General features: G+C 44.6%; 2 protein-coding genes across 2 annotated transcripts in view; one reads left to right on the forward strand and one right to left on the reverse strand.

Moving 5' to 3' along the window:
* The first annotated feature begins 13,672 nt into the window (after nucleotides 1-13,672).
* Nucleotides 13,673-15,154, forward strand: LOC137369532 (leucine-rich repeat-containing protein 30-like). The gene has a single exon (XM_068030799.1). The coding sequence runs from the start codon at nucleotides 13,836-13,838 to the stop codon at nucleotides 14,646-14,648; it is 813 nt and encodes a 270-aa protein (XP_067886900.1). The 5' UTR covers nucleotides 13,673-13,835; the 3' UTR covers nucleotides 14,649-15,154.
* Nucleotides 15,155-17,346: 2,192 nt separating this feature from the next.
* The window catches only part of LOC137369533 (collagen alpha-3(IX) chain-like), a 181,356-nt gene continuing 174,483 nt past the window's right edge, over nucleotides 17,347-24,219 (reverse strand). Inside the window, exons 36-38 of the mRNA XM_068030800.1 lie at nucleotides 21,023-21,205; nucleotides 20,068-20,145; nucleotides 17,347-17,635 (exon numbers count right to left, since the gene is read on the reverse strand). Coding sequence (XP_067886901.1) covers nucleotides 17,424-17,635; nucleotides 20,068-20,145; nucleotides 21,023-21,205 — 473 coding nt within the window. The 3' untranslated portion in view covers nucleotides 17,347-17,423. The remainder of the gene's footprint in view (nucleotides 17,636-20,067; nucleotides 20,146-21,022; nucleotides 21,206-24,219) is intronic.

Consider the following 24,219-nt stretch of genomic DNA (forward strand, 5'->3'; position numbering starts at 1 on the left):
ATTTTTGGAGGCTTTAGAAAAGCAATAAAATAAATATATAATATTCATTCATGTTTCACATTTTCATCTCTTTACCTTAACTAAATGTGTAGATGAGAACAAAGATGTGGGATGGGAAGACAGTGGTTTCTATAAAAATTCTGGGCAATGATGTAAAGCTGATAGTATTGAATTAGCCACTCACTGTACATCTGACTTTCTTTTCCATTGAATTCAATGGAATGAAAAAATAGACAGGGTGATGATAATGGACGGCTGATTTAATATCACTCATTTTATCTCAGTATTCAAGATTAGAATTGTCCCAATCGTGTCTGGAGTTGACATATAGAATTTACAGATCAGAAACAGGCCATTCAGATCAATGGGTCCATGCCGATATTTATGCTCCATATACGCATCCTCCCACTCAACTTACTGCATCTCACCCTATCAATGTATCAACATGTTCCATGGTGTTGCTCAGGAAGGAAATTGAGTTGAGTACTGCTTGGAGAGATCATATTTTTACTTCAGTTCTGTAAAAAGAAATGAAAGTCTAGAAATTGGAAAGTAAATTGGGCGCAGGCAACAATCCCGATGCCAGAATTGGTAGGCCCCAATATCGGACCTTGACTGAGCTGTGGATACTTCGTTTTGTCCTTGGACATAATCACCAACACAGTGGATTACAATCTCAGACCACTGCATCGCTGGCAGTGGCCCTCAGGTAGGTCCTGGTAGAGGGCACGAATCTGGATGGTGAGGGGGGTCACTCACCGGAACTGGGTCCAGTACAGGAGGAGGATCCATGAGCTCCTGAATTCGGCCAAGGTGAGTGCTCCATAACTCTCTCCTTTTTGGGGAGTGCATGTGACTATGCGGGAGGGTGCATGACATGGGGAGGGTAGCACTACAACGGCAATGGCAGACGGGCTAGGGTTTCACCATGACTGCATCTCAGGCATCTTCCTTCATAGCTCACTCGCCTAACTCCCCTGACAGCATGTATTAACATGAGATACATCAGATCCCCTCAGTAGGGGACAAAGGGTTGACATTAGCAGAACTGTCATTGATTTCTCTGCCATGCTGTACTATCTCCATCCTTCCTCTTGTCGGACAAGAGGGCCCACAATAGGAGGGAGAGAGCCCTGCCTGGCGGAGGAGTTCCTGATCTGCTACTGCTCACCTCCGCCAGGGACGAGACATTGGAGGCGGCGGGCACCCAGGGCAGAACACTATATTGGTTGGCGAGACTGGAATGCCTATGCAGTAAAGTGAGGAGTGGCTCCCTTTGTCATACTTATTAATGTTGGAGACACTCATCATGCAAGGTTTGCATGACGTGATCTGCACAGCTTAACCCGCACATGTCTGTCTTCCCTCATGCAGGTCGACATTGAGACCACAGCCACAGGAGGACAGTAAACCACCTCTGAGGAGGAGGACCTCTCAGGGGATGCACCGTCCCATGACTCTCTTGCACCCTCACCAGCGCAGATACCTTCATGTGGTAGCAATATGGAATTAGTGTAGGATTAGTATAAATGGGTGGTTGATGGTCGGCACAGACTCGGTGGGCCGAAGGGCCTGTTTCAGTGCTGTATCTTTAAACTAAAACGAAACATCATTTTTTTCCTTCATTTGTTTTTATTCTCTGTTGTCAATTTAGAGCGGAGGGGATGGAAGCTAGGGCAGTTGCATGCTCCTCTTGCAGGATGTGGGAGGTAAGGGTCACCACTTGTGTCCCTGCTGACTTCACCTGTGAGAAGTGCACCCAACTCCAGCTCCTCGCAGACCGCGTTAGGGAACTGGAGCTGGATGAACTTCGGATCATGAGGGAGGCTGAGGGGGTGATAGAGAGCAGTTATAAGGAAGTAATGACACCTAAGTCACAGGATAAAGGTAGCTGGGTGACCGTCAGGGGAGGGAAAGGGAATAGGCGCACAGTGCAGGGATCCCCTGTGACCGTTCCCCTCAATAATAACTATACCATTTTGGATACGGTTGTGGGGGATGACCTACCAGGGGAAAGCCACAACGGCCATGTCTCTGGCACTGAGCCTGGCTCTGCGGCTCAGAAGGGAAGGGGGGAGAATAGGAGAGCGATAGTGATAGGAGATTCAATGGTTAGAGGAACAGACAGGAGATTCTGTGGTCGCGAACGAGACTCCCGGATGGTATGTTGCCTCCCGGGTGCCAGGGTCAGGGATGTCTCGGATCGAGTCTACAGGATTCTTAAGGGGGAGGGGGAGCAGCCAGAAGTCGCGGTACACATCGGTACCAATGACATAGCTAGGAAAAGGGATGAGGACCTGAAAAGGGAATATAGGGAGTTAGGTTGGAAGCTAAAAGGCAGGACGAACAGAATAGTAATCTCAGGATTGATACCGGTGCCACGTGCTAGTGAGGCTAGAAACAGAGAGCGAGTGCAGCTGAACACGTGGCTACAGAGCTGGTGTAGGAGGGAGGGCTTCAGATATGTTGATCATTGGGATACCTTCTGGGGAAGGTGGGACCTGTACAAGAAGGACGGGTTGCATCTGAACTGGAGGGGCACCCATATCCTGGGCGGGAGGTTTGCTAGAGCTCTTCGGGAGGGTTTAAACTAGTTTGGCAGGGGGATGGGAACCGGAGCTACGGATCAGTGGATGGGGTAGCTGTTGAACAGGCAGATACAGAGTGCAGAGAGTCTGTGAGGAAGGTTAGACAGTTGGCAGGGCAAAGTTGCAGCCAGTATGATGGGTTGAAGTGTGTCTATTTTAACGCAAGAAGTGTCAGGAATAAGGGTGATGAACTGAGAGCATGGATCAGTACTTGGAGCTACGATGTTGTGGCCATTACGGAGACTTGGATATCACAGGGGCAGGAATGGATGTTGGGTGTTCCGGGGTTTAGATGTTTCAAAAGGAATAGGGAGGGAGGTAAAAGCGGTGGGGGAGTGGCATTGCTAATCAGGGATAGTATCACAGCTGCAGAAAGGGAGGTCGTCGAGGAGGGTTTGTCTACTGAGTCATTATGGGTGGAAGTCAGAAACAGGAAAGGAGCAGTCACTTTATTGGGAGTTTTCTATAGACCCCCCAATAGCAACAGAGACACGGAGGAACAGATTGGGAGGCAGATTTTGGAAAGGTGCAGGAGTAACAGGGTTGTTGTCATGGGTGACTTCAACTTCCCTACTATTGATTGGAACCTCCTTAGTGCAAATAGTTTGGATGGAGCAGTTTTTGTCAGGTGCGTCCAGGAAGGTTTCCTGACTCAATATGTAGATAGGCCGACTAGAGGGGAGGCTATGTTGGATTTGGTGCTTGGCAACGAACCAGGCCAGATGGCAGATCTCTCGGTGGGAGAGCATTTCGGTGATAGTGATCACAACTCCCTGACTTTTACTATAGTCATGGAGAGGGACAGGAGCAGACGGGATGGGAAAATATTTAATTGGGGGAGGGGGAATTGCAATGCTATTAGGCAGGAACTGGGGAGCATAAATTGGGAACAGATGTTCTCAGGGAAATGCACGACAGAAATGTGGAGGTTGTTTAGGGAGCACTTGTTGCGACTGCTGGATAGGTTTGTCCCGATGAGGCAAGGAAGGGATGGTAGGGTGAAGGAACCTTGGATGACAAGAGATGTGGAACAGCTAGTCAAGAGGAAGAAGGAAGCTTACTTAAGGTTGAGGAAGCAAGGATCAGACAGGGCTCTAGAGGGTTACAAGGTAGCCAGGAAGGAACTGAAGAATGGACTTAGGAAAGCTAGAAGGGGACATGAAAAAGTCTTGGCAGGTAGGATTAAGGAAAATCCCAAGGCGTTCTACACTTATGTGAGGAACAAGAGGATGGCCAGAGTGAGGGTAGGGCCGATCAGGGATAGTGGAGGGAACCTGTGCCTGGAGTTGGAGGAGGTAGGGGAGGTCCTAAATGAACACTTTGCTTCAGTATTCACTAGTGAGAGGGACCTGGTCATTTATGAGGACAGTGTGAAACAGGCTGATATGTTCGAACAGGTTGATGTTAAGAGGGAGGATGTGCTGGAAATTTTGAAAGACATGAGGACAGATAAGTCCCTGGGGCCAGACGGGATATACACAAGGATATTACGGGAAGCGAGAGAAGAAATTGCCGCGCCTTTGGCGATGATCTTTGCGTCCTCACTGTCCATTGTAGTACCAGACGATTGGAGGGTGGCAAATGTTATTCCCTTGTTCAAGAAAGGGAATAGGGATAACCCTGGGAATTATAGACCAGTCAGTCTTACGTCGGTAGTGGGCAAATTATTGGAGAGGATTCTGAGAGACAGGATTTATGATTATTTGGAAAAGCATAGTTTGATTAGAGACAGTCAGCATGGCTTTGTGAGGGGCAGGTCATGCCTCACAAGCCTTATTGAATTCTTTGAAGATGTGACAAAATACATTGATGAAGGAAGAGCAGTGGATATGGTGTATATGGATTTTAGCAAGGTGTTTGATAAGGTTCCCCATGGTAGGCTCATTCAGAAAGTAAGGAGGCATGGGATACAGGGAAATTTGGCTGTCTGGATACAAAATTGGCTGGCCCACAGAAGACAGAGGGTGGTAGTAGATGGAAAGTATTCAGCCTGGAGCTCGGTGACCAGTAGTGTTCCGCAGGGATCTGTTCTGGGACCTCTGCTCTTTGTGATTTTTATAAATGACTTGGATGAGGAAGTGGAAGGCTGGGTTAGCAAGTTTGCCGATGACACGAAGGTTGTTGGAGTTGTGGATAGTGTGGAAGGCTGTTGTAGGTAGCAACGGGACATTGACAGGATGCAGAGCTGGGCTGAGAAGTGGCAGATGGAGTGCAACCTGGAAAAGTGTGAAGTGATTCATTTTGGAAGGTCGAATTTGAATGCAGAATACAGGCTTAAAGACAGGATTCTTGGTAGTGTGGAGGAACAGAGGGATCTTGGGGTCCATGTGCATAGATCGCTCAAAGTTGCCACCCAAGTTGATAGGGTTGTTAAGAAGGCGTATGGTGTGTTGGCTTTCATTAACAGGGGGATTGAGTTTAAGAGCCGCGAGGTTGTGCTGCAGCTCTATAAAGCCCTGGTTAGACCACACTTGGAATATTGTGTTCAGTTCTGGTCACCTCATTATAGGAAGGATGTGGAAGCTTTAGAGAGGGTGCAGAGGAGATTTACCGGGATGCTGCCTGGACTGGAGGGCATGTCTTACGAAGAAAGGTTGAGGGAGCTAGGGCTTTTCTCATTGGAACGAAGAAGGATGAGAGATGACTTGATAGAGGGGTACAAGATGATGAGAGGCATAGATAGAGTGGATAGCCAGAGACTTTTTCCCAGGGCGGAAAGGGCTATCACCAGGGGGCATAATTTTAAGGTGATTGGAGGAATGTTTCGGGGAGATGTCAGAGGTAGGTTCTTTATACAGAGAGTGGTGGGTGTGTGGAATGCACTGCCAGCGGTGGTAGTAGAAGCAGATACATTAGGGACATTAAAGCAACTCTTGGATAGGGACATGGATGATAGTAGAATGAAGGGTATGTAGGTAGTTTGATCTTAGAGTAGGTTAAAGATTCGGCACAACATCGTGGACCGAAGGGCCTGTACTGTGCTATACTGTTCTATGTTCTATGTTCTATCATTGGGTAACTGCTCGGCATTAGAATCAGGGTCACAAGCTGGTGAGAACACTGCACATGCACCCGAGCAGCAGGTTGAGGCTCAGACAGCTGAAGTCACTGACAGTGGGAGAACTGTGGGTGGCCAGGCCCATGCTGAACCCTCGGGTGATGATGAGCCACTGGTGTCGACAGCACAGGGTATGCTGGAGTTGCAGAGCGAGGTAAGGCAACATATGGCAGAGATGCCAGTGGTCATACGCAGCCATGAGCAGATGATGGAGGAGTCCATCAATGCCGTGTCCTAGGCCTCGAGCACCTGGTTTCCTCCATTGAGAGGTTGGCGACCCTCTTGGAGAGCCAGATCCCACAGATGCACACAGACCTGCACACCATAGCCTTGGCCATGAGCAAGCATTGGCAAGGCGAGAGAAGGGGGCATAGATTTAGGGTAACGGGTAGAAGGTTTAGGGGGGATTTGAGGAAAAAGTTTTTCACCCGGAGGGTGGCTGGAATCTGGAACGCACTGCCTGAAGCAGTGGTGGAGGCAGGATCCATCACAACATTTAAGGAGTATTTAGATGAGCACTTGAAACGCCAGAGCATACAAGCCTACGGGCCAAGTGCAGGAATATGGGATTAGAACAGTTGGGTGCTGGATGGCCGGCACAGACATGATGGGCCGAAGGGCCTGTTTCTGTGCTGTATAACTCTATGACTCTATAACTATGACTAAGGGGGTGCTAAAAACACGGTGTTTCTAAAATTAAATCCTGTTACGGTTAAACCAGGCAAAGGCTGAGAGGGAACCCTGCCCTTCTCACCTGGTTGTAACAACAGAGATAGGACAGGAGTTAAAGTTTTCAATTGGGGCAAGGCTAATTTTACTAAACTGAGGAGTGATTTAGAAACAGCGACTTGAAAGTAAATCAGTGTCAGAGCAGTGGGAGGCATTCAAAGGGGAGATTAAAGGGTTCAGAGTCAGCATGTTCCCACAAAGAAAAAGGGTGAAGCGGCCAAATCTCGAGCCACATGGATGTCAAGGAGCTTACAGGGTAAGATAAGGCAGAAAAAGAAAGCTTATGTCCGACACAGAGAACCCGATACTGCAGAAAGCCGATAGGAGTATAGAAAGTGGAGGGGTGAAATCAAAAAGGAAATTAGGAAAGCAAAGAGAGGGCATGAAATAATATTGGCAAGCAAAATCAAGGTGAACACACAGATGTTTTATCAATATATTAAGAGTTAGCGGATAACTGAGGAGAGAGTAGGGCCCATAAAAGACCAAAAAGGTAACCTATATGTTGGGGCGGAAGATGTTGGTATGGTTCTTAATGAATACTATGCATCTGTCTTCACAAAAGAGGGGGACAATGCAGATATTGTAGTTAAGGAGAAGGAGGGTGAAGTATTGGATGTGATAAGCATAGGGAGAGAGGAAGTATGAATGGGATTAGCATCCCTGAAAGTTGATAAATCACCAGGGCCAGATGAAATGTATCTCAGGCTGTTAAAAGATGCAAGAGAGGAAATAACAGAAGGTCTGACCATCATTTTCCAGTTCTCACTGGATACAGGTGTGGTGCCAGGGAATTGGAGAACTGCTAACGTTATACCTCTGCTTAAAAAGGGAGCGAGTGATAGATTGTGGGCGGCACAGTAGCACAGTGGGTAGCACCGCAGCCTCACAGCTCCAGGGACCCGGGTTCAATTCTGAGCACTGCCTGTGCGGAGTTTGTAAGTTCTCCCTGTGACCGTGTGGGTTTTCGTCGGGTGCTCCGGTTTCCTCCCACTGCCAAAGACTTGCAGGTGATCGGTAAATTGGCCATTGTCAATTGCCCCTAGTGTAGGTAGGTGGTAGGGAATATAGGATTACTGTAGGGTTAGTATAAATGGGTGGTTCTTGGTTGGCACAGACCCGGTGGGCTGAAGCGCCTGTTTCAGTGCTGTATCTCTAAATAAATCAAATAATTACAGGCCAGTCAGTCTAAGCTCAGTAGTGGGACAATTATAGGAATCTATTCTGAGTGACAGGATAAACTGTCACTTAGAAAGGCACAGGTTAATCAAGGATAATCAGCATGGGTTTGTTAAGGGAAGATCTTGTTTGACCAACTTGATCAAATTTTTTGAAGAAGTAACAAGAAAGATAGATGAGGATAGTGCAGTTGATGTGGTCTACATGGCTTTTAGCAAGGCTTTGGACAAGATCCCACATAGCAGATTGGTTAAAAAAATAAAATCCCATGGGATCCAGGGAAATGCAGCAAGGTAGATACAAATTTGGCTCAGTGGCAGGAAACAAAGGGTAATTGTTGACGTCTGTTTTAGCGACTGGAGGGTTGTTTCCAGTGGCGTTGCGTAGGACTCAGTACTGGGTCCCCTGCTTTTTGTGGTGTATATTAACAATTTGGACATAAATGTAGGGCGCATGATCAAGAGGTTTGCAGACGACACAAAGATTGGCCGTGTGGTAGGTCGCGAGGAGGATAGCTGTAGGCTGCAGGAATATAATGATGGCCTGGTCAGATGGGCAGAAAAGTGGCAAATGGAATTCAACCTGGAGAAGTGTGAGGTGATGCATTTGGGGAGGTCAAACAACACAAAGGAATACATGATTAATGGGAAAATACTGAGAAGTGTAGAGAAAGTGAGGGACCTTGGAGTGAATGTCCACAGATCCATGAAGGTAGCAGGACAGGTTGATAAGGTGGTTAAGAAAGCATATGGAATCCTTTCCTTTATTAGCCGAGTTATGGAATATAACAGCAGGGTGGTTATGCTGGAACTTGAGTACTGTGTGCAGTTCTGGTCACCTCATTACAGAAAGCATGTAATTGCATGAGAGAGGGTACAGAGGAGATTTACAAGGATGTTGCCAGGACTGGAAAAATGCAGCTATGCTATGAGGAAAGTCTGGATAGGCTGGGATTGTTCTCCTTGGAACAGAGAAGGCTGAGGGGAAATCTGATTGAAATGTACAAAATTTTGATGGACCTGGATACAGTGGAGGTGACAGGCCTATGCACCTTAGCAGAGAGGTCAGTGAAGAGGGGGCATAGATTTAAAGTGATTGGTAGAAAAATTAGAAGGGAGATGAGGAAAAACATTTTCACCCAGAGGGTGGTGATGGTCTGGAACTCACTGCCTGAAAGGGAGTTGAGGCAGAAACCCTCAACTCATTCAAAAGGAGTCTGGATATGCACCTCAAGTGCCACAATCTGCAGGGCTAGGGACCAAATGCTGAAAGGTGGGATTCAAATAGGTGGATCGTTTTTCGGCCGGCACAGACACGATGGGCCAAGTGGCCTCTTTCTGTGCCTTAAACCTTCTATGATTCTATGCTTCTATAATTCTAAATCGCGAGTGGATCCTGGGAATGATCATGAAGTGTAGAAATTCAGTGCCACGCTCCTGTATCATCCAATTGCTTACCAATTCTAGTTTGTTACTCACCACTAAATCTAGCATGGCGTGTTCCCTGTTGGTTCTAAAACATATTATTCTAGAAAGCTGTCCCAAATGTATTATAGGATGGTAAACAGTGTAGAACTGTTTATCTGAAACATTACTTTAAAGTAAACCATGACAGTAGGACAAGAGGCACTAGATTAAAATCACAAAAGTCACATCAGTTTCGGACAGATGCCAGGAAGTTCTTTCTCACAAAAAGGGGTAGGCTCATCCTCATGTGGTTTCAGGGCAACTGGTCGAAAGAGCTTGGCAATTGACCACCTAAAGGTGCTGGTGGAAGGGCCGGACCCCATTTTGAGGGGAGGGCAGTGGCGCTGTGGTTAGCACAGCAGCCTCACAGCTCCAGCGACCCGGGTTCAATTCTGGGTACTGCCTATGTGGAGTTTGTAAGTTCTCCCTGTGACCATGTGGGTTTTTACCGGGGGCTCCGGTTTCCTCCCACAGCCAAAGACTTGCAGGTTGATAGGTAAATTGGCCATTATAAATTGTCCCTAGTATAGGTAGGTGGTAGGGGAACTGAGGGAAGGTGGGGATGTGGTAGGAATATGGGACTAATGTAGGATTAGTATAAATGGGTGGTTGATGGTTGACACAGACTCGGTGGGCCTAAGGGCCTGTTTCAGTGCTGTATCTCTAAATAAATAAACATATGGGAAGTGCATGGAAAACAAGCACCTCAGGGTAAACCACTGATTCCAGTGACCACCAGCTTCAGTGCCTTGAGAAAGGTAAGCTAGGGCAGGTGTGGTCCAGTCTTGGTAAGATGGTGCATTGCTGGTCGAGTTGGTTTTAAGAAGCCTGGAGATACCCTCCTGCTACTCCCAGCAATGTAAAAGTAAACAGAAACTGTGCAAAGTGTTCATGCTCCTTGCAGCAAATTCCTAAAATGGAATTCAGGATTCTATGCCTCTCATTATCATAAGATTTCATTTGTATATATTATTGTAGGATATGCAGAACATAGTATTGGCCCCACCATCAGTGAGAATGGGATAAGATAATCCCCATCCATGACACCCAATTTCTGCTGGGTAAGTGGCCTCAAAATCTCTCTCATAGAGCGATCAACATGAGGAATGGACTTCTGGGTAGAGTATCTGGTTTCTCTAAGAAACATTTGGATCTAGTGTTATGACCTCAGTAGAGACTGTTAACTTTAAACAAGAGATAGGAACTTCCCAGTGACCAACTAAAGAATCATACAACAAGATTTTACGTTTTAAGACTTTTACCATAACAACTAAAGTTAAAAAATGTTAATTAAATAGTACTTAATAGGGAGCAAATATACTAAATTACAGAGAAAGGTTTGTCTCATTAACTTACTAGCACACTTGAAAACCCCACACCACTTTTATACATTACATAATGTTCTCAGCGAAAAAGGTATCATTGTGGTTCAAAGTCCCAAACTCCACCCAGCTGCAATGGGTTAGATCTCCCAGTGTCCTTCTCAAAGCCAACATCCTCTTCACTCACTTCTTCCAAGCACATTCAATTGGACTTCGACTAATCAGGCAATCTCTGGTTATCCCATTGGTCTTTTCTCATCTGCAAACCTTGAGCCTTTTCTTTAGGCTGTGCAGCTGACTCCTGTTTCTTCCTTTCAGTCTACAGACCTAGGAAAGTCTATCAAATTTATCTGGATCAAAGTCAATAGTCGTTTACATTTGACAGTTCTCAGAGACCACAAGTCTGACAATAGCAAAACCACCTGGGCCTTCCTTTGTTTCCGGGTATTAAAAATTGCAACTCAAATCTGCACTTCAGAGCCCCTGGCTCCCTGTTTACAATCTGAGAGTCTGGCAGAGAGAAATCCATTGCCCTTTAGGTATTACAACCTTGCACTCTTTTTTCAAATGGGTCTTTGATCTGGGTTCCTTGTTCTCATGGTAACCAAGGCTTCTGGCTTGCCTCTGGGCAGATTATGAATGTGGTCACATGTTTCCTTTGAATGTCCATGTTACACTGCATGAAAGATCACAGTTTACAGTTTTTAAACATAACCATACTATAAAGTCCAGCGTTCATAACAGTAGTCACAGGTTGATGGATGAGCTGGCCTAAAGACTTTGATTATCTGAATTTATCTTGTGATATCACATCCAAGTGACACATTGGCATTTTGGAGATGCAATAGACTATTTTGAAACCCTTCATCAGAACAGGTTTGCTGCTCCTTTCCAAACTTTTAGCCATCAAGGTTATCATAGGGCTGATTTTTCTGATCTTTGTTCCCAAGAAATGCACATTCCTCAGGCCCAGGGGGCAGGAAAAAAATGGGGAACCACACCCGTTATACCATGTCTCTGAACCGTTTACATCACCCCAGAATTTCCAGGGACCCCAGCAGGATGGGGCATGGCAAGCGCCTGCAACAGGTACAGAAAAATGTAGAAATGCAGATGAACAGGAGGGTCATTTCCAGCCTCCTGCCTACAGTTAACTAACATGATATAACCAGGCCTCTAAGTACCTGCAGAGGTTAAAGGTGTTGGCCTGGAGTTTCCGCTAGGTGTGCATGGGGAACAGTGCACTTGCTTTGTTGAGGTGAAGTTATACCGCACCAACATATTAGTAAAAGCAAGAATCAATGTAATCAAGCAACATAATCAATTGCAATCGATTTGTGAGTGGAAGAGAGAATTCTAATGCATCATACAGGAGTGAGATTGTGAGGAAATGAACCATTCTTCAACATTTTAAACTATTTGATGATTTCAGCAGCAGGGCAGACCTGTAGCTTCAGTTGATGGTTGGCTACTGTGATCTCCTATTGACCAATTAATATTTCCGCAGCAGCAGGGTAGATCAATGACTAATAGTTCTGTTCTTACTCTTTAAACATATTGCTGCACCAGTAAGGCAGACCTGGTCAGTGCCTTTAATCGACAAGGACTAACATTGGATTCATGTGATCTTCATTGCTTGTGCACCTGAGAATCAGTAAGCAATGTGACAAAAAGCCCTCCCTGAATGAGAGCAATCAGTGGAAACTTGCCTTCCAGACCTGTGGTGTGGCCAGTTTCGGGTGAAGGATCTGCTGAATTAGTGTTAAAGATCATGGAAAGAGAAGCAGAGTTAACGTTACGGGTCAGTGACCCTTCTTCGAAACGTTCGACCCTTCGACCCGAAACGTTAACTCTGCTTCTCTTTCCACAGATACTGCCAGACCTGCTGAGTGGTTCCAGCATTTCTTGTTTTTATTTCAGATTTCCAGCATCCGCAGTATTTTGCTTTTTTATTAAAGACCATGGATACCAGCGTAAAGTAATTGTGGGCACATCTCACTTACGCTTAAGGTTCCCTGATATTTTGCAGTATTTGATTTAATTTCAGCCAGATTAAGCTATTATAGGGGTGAAACCTTGCGGAAATTCCAAGGCCAATTGCAACTACCATGTGCCAGTTGTGACAGGCCCCAACTTTCATTATATCCAGGGTCTGGCCCATAATGGTACTGATGCAGTAAGCTAACACGTATATGCTCACTTGCAACCAGATAAAGACTGGATAAAGTGTTCAGTTTTATTCTTGGATAGTCCTCTGCCAGTAGGAACACACTTCATTCATGCATCGCCCTCTGGCATCTGAAGGACATGAAACAGTTAACCTCGAGGCACAGGAGGAATAAGTTAACTGAAACTCTGACTCATGATCAGCTTGGAGGACATTAACAACTGGACATTGCCATAAGTGAACTGAAATTATCAGTTCCTGGAAAGAATGGAAGACACATTAACACCTGAATAATGCCAGGAGCTAAGCACCCATCACCGTGAGTGAAATCACATTATCTTTATGCTGTGTAGACAGCAGGGGAGAAGATAAGGAGCTGTCTCGAACCTTGCAGTTCTGCATAGCTCAGGAGATTGAAAGACCAAGATAAAGAGGTGTGAAAGGCCAGCAGGCTGATAACTGAAACGACAGCTGAGGACCAGGCATGCGATAGCGTGACTGGATCATTATAAGAAAGGACATCGAAATGTGGGACTGCTGTCAGGTGTAGAAGGATGGGGACCAGTCATCTTTAGATCCAGGCCGACAATCAACATCGGTAATGACCAGCCATGTGGGTGATTGTTAAGTTTCAGTCAAATCATAGAGGGGTTTGTACTGTGGTTTTGTTGGTCAATAAACTAACACATTTAGGTTGAGCTAAAACCTGTTTGTCGCGTATATTTTGTTCTTGTAATTCCGGGGTCCGAGAATCATTTTAAGGAGGAAGGGAACTGAACCCCCTACACATCGAGAGGGTCATAATGTCCCAAGCCTTCTTGCAATCAGTTAGAGACAACCCTTAACAGTGCCTCAAGTCGCTGCTGGCGCCTGACATTCAGCAGCCAAGAAGACGCTCCCAACAGTTCATGCAGTAAGAGCCAGGGGTGCCACAGAGCTTTTTCAGCAAGTTGACTGTGCCTTATCGGGCTGGGCGAGGTCAGCTCAGCAGGTGAACGACCTAATTCTCCACTCCCATAAAAAATATTGCATTGATAGAGCAGGCCCTGTCAGTAAAGAGCACCAGAGGGATGAACTTCTGTGGATCAGATGACATTTCCCTGACCTGATTCTTGGATTAATGTCACATTTCAGATTAAGTGTTACAGGGGTTGCTAGGCAACCTCAGAGCGGCGTGTCAGTTTCAGGACGTTGCAAAACACTGTTCCCAAACAGAATGGATAGTTGGGGATCCTCTGGGTGGGGAGATATTGTGTTTCACTACAAGCGGCTCTATAAAAGGTTAAACTAAATACTCGTCTCCAGGGAGGTTCCCCTTGAACCGACATGTCAACAGGTCGATTGGAATCGGCTCAGACCAGCCTGTCGCTTTACTCTGCCAAGGGTATGGTGGGCAAGCTTTGGAAGTACAGGATGGAGATCGACCCCAGTGACGACGGCAAAAAGAAACTAAAGCTAAAGGGCAGGGAGCTGCTGTCGGCCCCGCTGGAGATATTCGACCTGGGGGAGCTGCAAGTGCTGGAGATGAGCCCGGAACGCGAGAGCTGTCTGAATTACAGGATGGGCACTGTCCCTCGGGAAATCGGGCAGCTGAGCAACCTCACCGTGCTGAAGCTGGACACCAACGAACTGCGGGAGATCCCAGCCGAGGTCGGAGCTCTGCAAAAGCTGGAGATGCTGACCCTCAGCAACAACCAGCTGAGCAGCCTTCCCGCCGAGACGGAGAGGCTGCAGCAGTTACAGAGTCTGCACTTGGCCAGCAATAACTTCCAGCAGTTCCCCGTCCAGGTGTGCCAGCTCCGGCGCTTGTCCTTTTTGGACGCCAGTGACAACAAGATAAAGTCTCTCCCCCACAGCATCAGCAACCTTGAGCGTTTAGAGACTTTGCTGCTGTATTTTAACGCGCTGCAGAGCCTGCCCGACTCCATCTGCACTCTCGTCAGCCTGTGCACCCTCTGGCTGGGGAAGAACCAGCTGAGGAGCCTCCCCAACCAATTCGGGCAGCTGGTGAACCTCGAGTGGGGTCGCAGTCACTGTTCCTCAAACTTCGAGGACAATCCGCTGGAATCGCCCCCTCCTGAGATATGTAGGGGCGGTCCTGAGGAGATCAGCCGCTACTTTGCTGTGTGGGATGAATGACGACTTAATGCCCCGCTCAATCATTCTGGACATTTAACATTGATTATTAATACCATGCCTGGGCTACCTACCTGCACTGAACTGATAAAACATCAGTTTAATGCTAAATAGTCTCTAGCTGGGACAGAAAAATAATCTATTTACACGAATGAAACTGACAAAAGAGATATTTACTAAATAATTAACAACAGTAGAGTGATTGAAAACTGAAATTAATGTTGTGCCTCGTCACCCAGAAGTGTTTAATATGGTTATTAAGTAATTTAATAGGTAGCCTTCTTGTCAATGATGTTGAAAGTTTTGGGCTCTTACTAACTGAAGCATAATTTCTCCCATTTGTATTCCAGCCCCCTTGCGATAAAGGCCAACATTATATGAGCTTTTAATATGACTTTTTGTACCTGTGCTTCAGGTTTGAGTGATTTGTAGCTGTGCCCTAGCTCCACACACTTTGGATAGTTTAGATGTTGCCTGTCTCTCCTTTTACTAACAATCTTGTGATCATGTAAACTTGTATAGCCAATAAAGCATTATTTTATTCTCATTTGTTGAGCAGAGCTCTGTTTCAGACTGCTAATTCTTAGAACAATATACAAAGGAAAATCTAATGTAAAGGAAAAGTGCATATCAACACTGACACCGCTGCCAGATTTTTAAATGGTGAACTGTTCTGAGTATTGACATTGTCAACATCTTGGAGTCAATTTTAAACCCCTTCACCCAGCTGTTAAGGTTTGTGGGAGGGGTCAAAATCATGTGTCCTCACAGTTCCCCCAAGCAAAATTTTATCTTCACCAACATTGAAGTCGGATGAGGCTCCTGCCAAATCTAAAAGTTGTGGTCCGATTGGGTAATCTGTGCCATGATCCCATATTAACTCTTAAATTCAGGAGTACTACATGGTGCCAACCCACTGCTTTACAATGGTGGAGTTTGTGAATGACCAGAAGAGGGCAAGACTCATACTGGCCAGAAAAAGCAGGAGATCTCCCTTAGACCTCACAAACAGTGCCGGCCCTTCCTTTCTTGACCAATATCAACTCTGCAACCTCCATCCCCAAGCACTCACCTTATACTGGGGACTGTTGACTCAGTCCTTGCTCTCGCCACAATTCCCGTTCCTGTCCACCATCCCCGACAGCATTCCCATAGAGGAGGAGGCAACCTAAATCATTTAAATGAGGTCTGGCCATTAAAATCACTTCCTTAATGACTTCCTGGTGCACCTTGGGCCTCCTGGACAGCGATCCTGTCCTGACATCCTTTTTACATGCAATTACCACATTGCTAAACTGATATCAGCATCCACTGGAACATATACCCAAGGACTAGAGAGGGTTTGCATTTCTGATTGTGTGGTTCGGCTATGATGTCCTTCATGTCCATATTCACACAAGGCGGATAACCGTTTGGTCACATAGCAACCAGAGTAATTTTCATCCAAAAGCCATTCTGCCCACCATCTATCAAATTTAAAACTACACATGGGGTAGGATAGAAGGTGGTGTAATCAGGGCATTTGTATTCTGATGTTTGCTTTATCAATAATGAAAAACTAATTGGAGATATTAATCAGCAATGCTCCTACAATATGAGACATAGAAGTAGGAAATAGACTTTCAGTTTTAAAGATACATTTTCTTTCTTTATATTTCAGAAATTTCTAGACCAGCCAACTCAAAAGCTCAACTATTTGGTTGCAAACCCAATGCTAGGACTCACATTTGGCCTAATTTCATACAATAGCTGCCTTGGCCATTTTTACGATTTACATGTGTTAAGATATTAATAGAGTAAAATAACACATGTAAAAGGCAAAGGTGCATCACACCACTTCACTACTTGCATTATTAGCCCATAAGTGGTATCAACCAAGACTGCCCCAAGCTGAGACATGTACTTTAACAGGCTAGTTTACAGTTATTTTCAAAGAGTTATATGATAAAATACAACAATAAAAATTAAAACTGTGAAGTAAGAGGTTTTTTATTTCTTGCAAAGAATGGAGCATTATTCGGACACCAAAGAAAATGCAACACAGTAATTACCAATGACTCAGTCGGTTTTTGTGGAAAAATGCAAGGGCATCTCCATAATTCAAGAAGTGGTAGTTCTCTCCAGAGATAATCAGTAGATTAAATAATATAGTGAGAAGTGAAATTTCATTTAACACAGAACAGAAGAACGCCTGCTTTTCCTTAATTATTGTTCTGCCAATGCAATAATTTAGGAACACGTACAAAATGTTCCATCTGACCAGTCCCACTGTCCAGGAAATATTGTTTCTAATAATACCAGTGAGACATGAGGTTTCTGAAAATATCAGCTTGTTAATTATGGAGGAAAACCTGCATTCATTTGGTTATCATCAAAAAGAGAAACGTTATTACTGAGAGTTCAGCAGTGTTTAACAGAAAGAACAATGCAGAAGCACCAAACAGTTAAGAATAATCACTTTCGACACCTGAAATGTGTGTCAACAAAGAACATTTTATTTGGTGAATACACTATCCTAAAGTTCTCATGTCCTGTTGATGATTCAAAACTTCAAGCTCCCTCTGGTAATCAGGAATGCAAATATACATGGTTCAGATAGGCAGTATCAACTCCAGCAAAATTCTTGTGAAAGTGAAGCTACTGGAACCAAACAGTTTAAGATCCTGGGAATCAAGATGAAGAAATTCTTTAAATCGCTTGAGAGATAACTGAACCCTTGATGAAATTAGAGCTGTGGAGCAATAGGTAACTAGTTGTAATCTCTGTATTTGTTTTCTGTTATTTTGATGGTCCTTTCATATTCATAGATTTCTTGCCACCACCCATTCCCATGTAGAGATGAGGTGGACCCATGCAGGCAGATGCATCACAGATACCAGGAAAGCCTCTGAGCCCAGGTGGACCAGGAAGTCCTTGTTCTCCGGGCAAGCCAAGTTCACCACGGGCACCATCGCGCCCATCCTTGCCAATACCGGGCAAGCCAGCAACACCTATAATCGGAGAGAAAATGCAGTTAGACTCTATTTGTACAGAGAGTTGTTGGCACTTGGTTTTAGTTGCTGTGTTGTTTGAATATAAGACACAGGAAATAGGAGCAGGAGTAGGCCATTCAGCCCTTCGAGTCTGCTCCGCCATTCAATGAGATCATGGCTGATCTTCTACTTCAACACGATTTTTCCTGCATTATCCCCTTATCCCTTGATGTTTTTAATATGTAGAAATCTATCAAGCTCAGTCTTAAACAGACTCAACGACTGAGCTTCCACAGCCCTCTGGGGCAGAGGATTCCAAAGATTCACCATGAACTGAGTGAAGAAATTCCTCCTCATCTCAATCCTAAATGGCCTGCCCCTTATTCTGAGACTGTATCCCCTGGATCTAGACTCCCCAGCCAAGAGAAACATTCTTCCTGCAGCTACCCTGTGGAGCCCTGTAAGAATTTTGTATGTTTGAATGAGATCATCTCATTCTTCTCAACTGCAGAGAATAAAGGCCCAGTCTATTTAATCTTCCCTCATAGGACAATCCCTCCATTCCAGGAATTAGTTTCGTGAGCATTCGTTGCACTCCCTCTATGGCAAGTTTATCTTTCAGTGACTCATGAACAAGAACACCCAAGTCCCTGTGAAGTTCAACAATTCTCAACCCCTCACCATTTAAGAAATAATCTGTATTTCTGTTTTTCCTACCAAAGTGGATAACCTCACATTTCTCCACATTGTAATCCATGTGACAAATTTTTGTCCACTCACTTAGCCTCTCCAAATCCCCTTGAAGCATCTTTGCATCCTCCTCATAACTCACGCTTCCATCTGGTTTTGTCATCTGCCAGCTTGGAAATATTACATTTAATTCCCACATGCAATCATTGATATAGATTGTGAATAGCTGGGATCCAAGCACTGATCCTTGCAGTGCCCCACTAGTAACAGCCTGTCAACCTGAAAATGACCCATTGAAAGTGAATAGAAATAAAACTGGAACCCAAAGAAGCATTCTTTAAAAATTGTGAAATCCATATGCACAGCCAATGGCTATAGGATTAGACACCACTAAAACTGAATGAAACATGCCAATGATGGTGAATCATAGAATGTTCTACATCGTGCCAGGAAAGAAAATTTGGGAAGGGTGTTAAACAGTTTGCTGATTCACTGTCGTCTATTATGCACCAGTGCCGAAGACCAGTTTCACCCCCAGCTTCTCACAATAATAATGACTGAATACAGGCCTTGTAATTCTTGCATTTGAACATTTACTAGATTTGTATGAAATTCCCCTAAGTCTGCTGGGTGCTATTATCTGCAATATAATTTTAAGGCCACAGTGTTTTTGACATTCATACATGGAAATGCCAGTGAAAGTTAAGATAGTATTTCCAAAAGTATAAGATTACAATGATTGAGAATTCCAGAAACACCTTTAACTTCATTTCTTGAGCTACAAAAATGTGTTTTTTTAAAGATAAAAATGGACCAGAAATGTTACAGATAGAAATGCCACAAATAGTTCTGATGTACTATAAAGATCTCCTTTTGACTTCCGTTAAAATATTTTACTATGCCTAAATTGTGTGATGATATACTATTTGGATTAGTGTATCACTCATATTTACACTTTTGAAAACGATTTATCATCATATATCCTTTGGAAGGCTGACTGCTCATACTTCCAAATATCTAAATGATTGCTTTGTAAACTCTGAGACTTGCTCGGGACAGAAGGGACATCTGACCGGCAACTTCTTGCAATATCTGTAGTCACCACAGAGGAAAACACATTATTTCAAAAAGAAACAAATGGAGAAGGTTGAGGGAAATTCCTCTTTTTTCATGGCATAAGAATATTTCCCAGTTTCCATTTATAATCCAAGCTTGGTGTTACCATTCCAGTACTTTTTAATTCCCCTAGTATTTCCTCCTACATGTTTCAGTGATGGCACTCTATCCAGCCATGCCCAATCCTGTCCTCCCTCAAAATCCATACACTTTCTAAGAGAAGGGCACATTTCTTGTAATGGAGATTAAAATTGCTAGTTAGCTGGGATTATGAGGAGTTTGGACTCCTGTGGTCTCCTGGAGTCTTGCTCAGTTGCCCAAATCATAGACAGAAGAATTCCACTGTTATTTACTGAATTAGATGTAGAATTTTTTGTGTCTCCCAGGAAATTGTGTAGTTAGAAGATCAGGGTCAATGTTGCAGTTGCACCACATGTCTAGATGATATAAGCTTGATAACCTGATGGTCCTTATGAATAAATCAAGGGAAAAATAATCTCATATGACCACACAAAAATGAGACAATGATAATAATGAACATTAAAAAAAAGAACTTTCTATAGGCTTACATCAAACTTTCAGCCACTTTTATCTCCTCCTTAATTATGCCTGCAAGTCAAATCTAAGGGATTTCTTGAGCTTACCGGGCAGTCCTTGAGGTCCTGGTGGTCCACGTAATCCTATTCCTTCTTCTCCCCTCTCACCCTTTTCACCTGGTGCACCTGTCAGGCAGAAAGTCAGAGTTCAAGCTCAGTTTTAATAGCAGAGACCAGTATGAAAACAACTTAAAACCTTTCCATATCTCGTGATTGAAACTTATTCAGGGTTAAGATATGAAATAAGACAATGTTTCTTGGTCCATCAACCCATTCTTTCCAGAGACTGATCCCAAAGATCTGCAACTGTAATGCAGACTACTGCCAGACGTCCAGTGGGAATCTGCCAGAATGGCCAAGTCCTGGATGCATCAAGCTTAGGCTTGAAGCCAAATATTTTTAAGCGACCTCTCACCCCAACAAGGCCATTGATTTCATGAGGGTCAGGTACTGTGGCAGACCAATGTTTCCCCCAAACAAGCCCTCAATTGTTACCCAACATAACATCAATGGAGGTTCACTTGGTCCACGAGGTGTTCCTTCCTGGCTTCTGTTGGAAGTGGGGCCCGCCTAGTGTTTCAAGCCAGAGGCAATGCCTGGACCCCTGTGGGGGCAGACTCAAAGAGGCTGGTGACTTATGTCACTTGAGGCAGCCTCTTTTTGCTGGGCAAAGCACCATTCTTTTGCACTGAGGGATGGGCATAGCCAGAAGTAGGTAAGTTACTTCCTCCCAGTCATTAGCCTATACTATTTTGAAACTGATTATTTGGACAGCACTTAGTGGGGGAGCAGCAAACCTGCATCTCCCCCAAACAGCACAGCTGAGATCAACACATTGCCATAGCACCCTTCCAACCAATCAATGCGTGTCTTTACCACTCTTATCCACAAAAGGCTTTGTCCACAAAATGTCTATTGACAGAAATTAGGTGCACACCTCCATGCTAAATAGCTTACTAAAAGTATTCACACTTGATACAATGTGTTGAAATGGTATTCTTACCTTTTGGTCCTGGTTCACCAGGATAACCTTGGTGACCTTTGACACCTTGTGGGCCGACAGCACCCGGGTGGCCTGTGGGCCCTGGAGGGCCAGCTGGTCCAGAAGGTCCAGGTGGTCCAGGCCGGCCTGGTTTCCCCAATGCTACTGGCTGTCTTAGGCTAACAGACAGCTGTGATATTTGCTCTGAAAAGACAATATTTGGAATTAGAATAACAGAAATTCCTCACAAATTGAATATTAATATGCAATATTTCAGGTTCTTTCAAGCATTCTTAATTTCCATTCAGTGTTCACTCCCATTCAACTAATGACTCTCCATCTCCCATTCTCTGATTTCAACATCTTCATCCTTATTTGCAAATCCACAGATTTGCCCATCCTTTATCTTCAACTGACTCTAGCCCTACATTCAGCTTCCCTTCTTTAATCTTTCATCTCTGGTCTATTGTGAATTGAACACTTCCTTGACACAACCATTGATGGTCCAGCTTTCAGTCATTAGGCACTTAGCTACACACTCCCCCTAGCCCATTGGAATTCCCTTGCTGACACCTTCCTTGCCATATCTCTTCCCACTTTCAAAAGCCTTTTCAAAATCTGCTATTTTAATCAAGACTTCAGTCACACTTTCTAAATCTCCTCCCAAACACCTGCTTTGTGTTTGTTTCTCCCTCCCTGGGATGTTTTGCTACTTTAAAGGTGTTTTATATAATTTGCTTGAGCCCACAACTCTCTGTACTACCATTAAACCACCACTGACCCTTGAAGAAGAATTGCTTCGTGTGGTGAAAATGTGACCTGGTTCTGTTTGAATGTATTTCTCTATATATACCAACCAGAGAGATTTGCACTCACTGACCCCAATATTTATGGGGAGGTTTGTGTTTGTGATCAGGAAACCCAGAAATGCTGGGAATGTGGAGATCCTGCTGAATTTAATGACAGGAGCTCATTAGCAATCTTTTACTCCATTTTCCGCCAAGCAGCTGGCCAGATTGAAAGGGTTTCTGTCTGTCACATAGGAAAACCAGCAGTAGAAGGCTGCAGCGGTGAACCGCAAAGGACAGTTCCAAGCAATTGGAGAAGACTGGATCGTGTTGGAGTGGGGTTTGTGGGGGGGGGGGGGGGGGTGGGGGAGTTCAGAGCACAGCAGCAAGGAGGGTCAGAGGGAGAGAGAGAACACTGGGAGTAGAGAGATCGCAGGGAGAGACTGTGATGGAAGATTTGTTTGAGGGGCTGGGGGGTGGGGCACACTCTGCTCCTCTTGGTCCACAAGCAGTGCTGGAAAAGTACCTAACTGTTGGATTTGGCAGCTCCCACTTCCCTTTAGCTGTTGGGTTTGCAGAGCTCTGGAAAACCCAGCCTGCAGCCATTGAATGCAAATGGATCCCAAACGCTGAGGAAAGGAGCTTCATTTAAATGTTATAATTAGGGACCCACATCTCCAGAGCGGGTTTCTCAGATGCCTCCAAACCCAGTTTGGTTAACCTGGAAATAGGCACATTGTGGCGACCTCATCCCTCACCCCCACCGCCACCAACCACCCCCCCCCTCCGCCCCCCCCCCCCCCACCCCCACCCTCTTGTGCCCATCATGGTGGGGTTAAAATTCCTCCCATTGTCTGTATTGCTAAATAACAAATTGAATTGATTAAGTTCATTTTATTTTGTTGAGAAACCTAGGTGAAGAGCCAAAACTTCTAGTAAAGGACACCACTATGGTTCAAGGGGTTAGGAGAGAAAGCAAAGTAACCATGGAAGTAACAGTTAGGCAACATTAAGGTCACTGACCTGAAACATTAACTCTCCTCTCTCCACAGATGCTGCCAGACCTGCTGAGTATTTCCAGCACTTTTTGTTTTTATTTCAGATTTCCAGCATCTGCAGTATTTTGCTTTTATTATTAGCATTAAACTTGTCTTTTAAAAGCATATTGATTGTAATAAGGGGGGAAGCCTGAGGTAGGTAAGGAGTTCCATTGTCAGTTAGAGAGGAGAGAGAGCAATGAACCTTGATTTCAACGAAGTGGGAATGTTCCAGTAACTTTGAACATTCAATTAACTTTGTAAATCACTAATGCTGCACCCTTTTGGTTTGGTTGAACCTATGTCACTGCTTCATGATTTCCTCAAACTCATTACTTTTTCTGCAACAACTACACGGTCCAGATTCATTCACATGATAGTTTAACAGGAAGGAAAGGTAGCAAAGCTTTTGAAAGCCAATTCAATTCATTATGTTGTAACAATATTCTTTGAGAATATTTGCTCCCCAATGTTTTGGCCAGTGTTCAAGGCTTTCCCTGTTTTTAAAGAGCAGAGTTTTCTCCTTTGTCGATAACAGCAGTTATTTGTTAATTGGAAAGCTGTGGCAGCCCTGACAGAGGAGCACTCTGAGGATGATTAGAGTTCAGATCAACTCCTACTCAGAATAGTTTGTGTCATTTTTCTGCCCCTCCTCCCATTCACCTCTTCATGGTAGACGACAGCTCTAAAGTACCAGCAGACTTCTGATGCTTCACCCAAGTTACCATTCTTCATTGGTGAGCCTGCACATTAGGCTATTCAACATGGGGAGGAGAGGAGAGGGAACATTGTGGCTCTTCCTGATGCTCCCCTCGTGAGACCTCCACACCTAAGCTTTTCAGAGTAATGGTGACTCAGATGATCAGGAGCAGGAATCTTTACTGATTTTTCCCTTTCCAGCTCAAGGACACTCAGTTATAATCTCATTGGATAGTGGAACAAGTTTGACTGGCTGAATAATCTACTCCTGTTCCTATGTTCCCAGCATATCAATTATACCATTTACCTGGCTAAAGATCAATTACATTAGACTGAGACACACATTTAGATAAATATTACAAAAAGGATTGAAAAGGAGATGCTGGAAAATGACTTCTTTACTCTGAGGATGCTTAGAACATGAATTTTTAAATTTAATTCACAGTGCTAGTGAGGGTAGGAATAGGAGGATTAGGCAAATGAATCTGTGGCTGAAGAGCTGGTGTAGGCGGGAGGGCTTCAGCTACTTGGATCATTGGGATCTCTTCTGGTGCAGAGGTGACCTGTACAAGAAAGACTGGTTGCATCTAAACTGGAGGGGGACAATATCCTTGTGGGGAGGTTTGCTAGCAGTACTCGGGAGGGTTTAAACTAGTCTTGCAGGGTGGTGGGACCCAAAGTGGTAGTCTCTCTG

This window comes from Heterodontus francisci, chromosome 5, assembly GCF_036365525.1.
Source record: "Heterodontus francisci isolate sHetFra1 chromosome 5, sHetFra1.hap1, whole genome shotgun sequence".
In the NCBI taxonomy this organism is placed as follows: Eukaryota; Metazoa; Chordata; class Chondrichthyes; order Heterodontiformes; family Heterodontidae; genus Heterodontus; species Heterodontus francisci.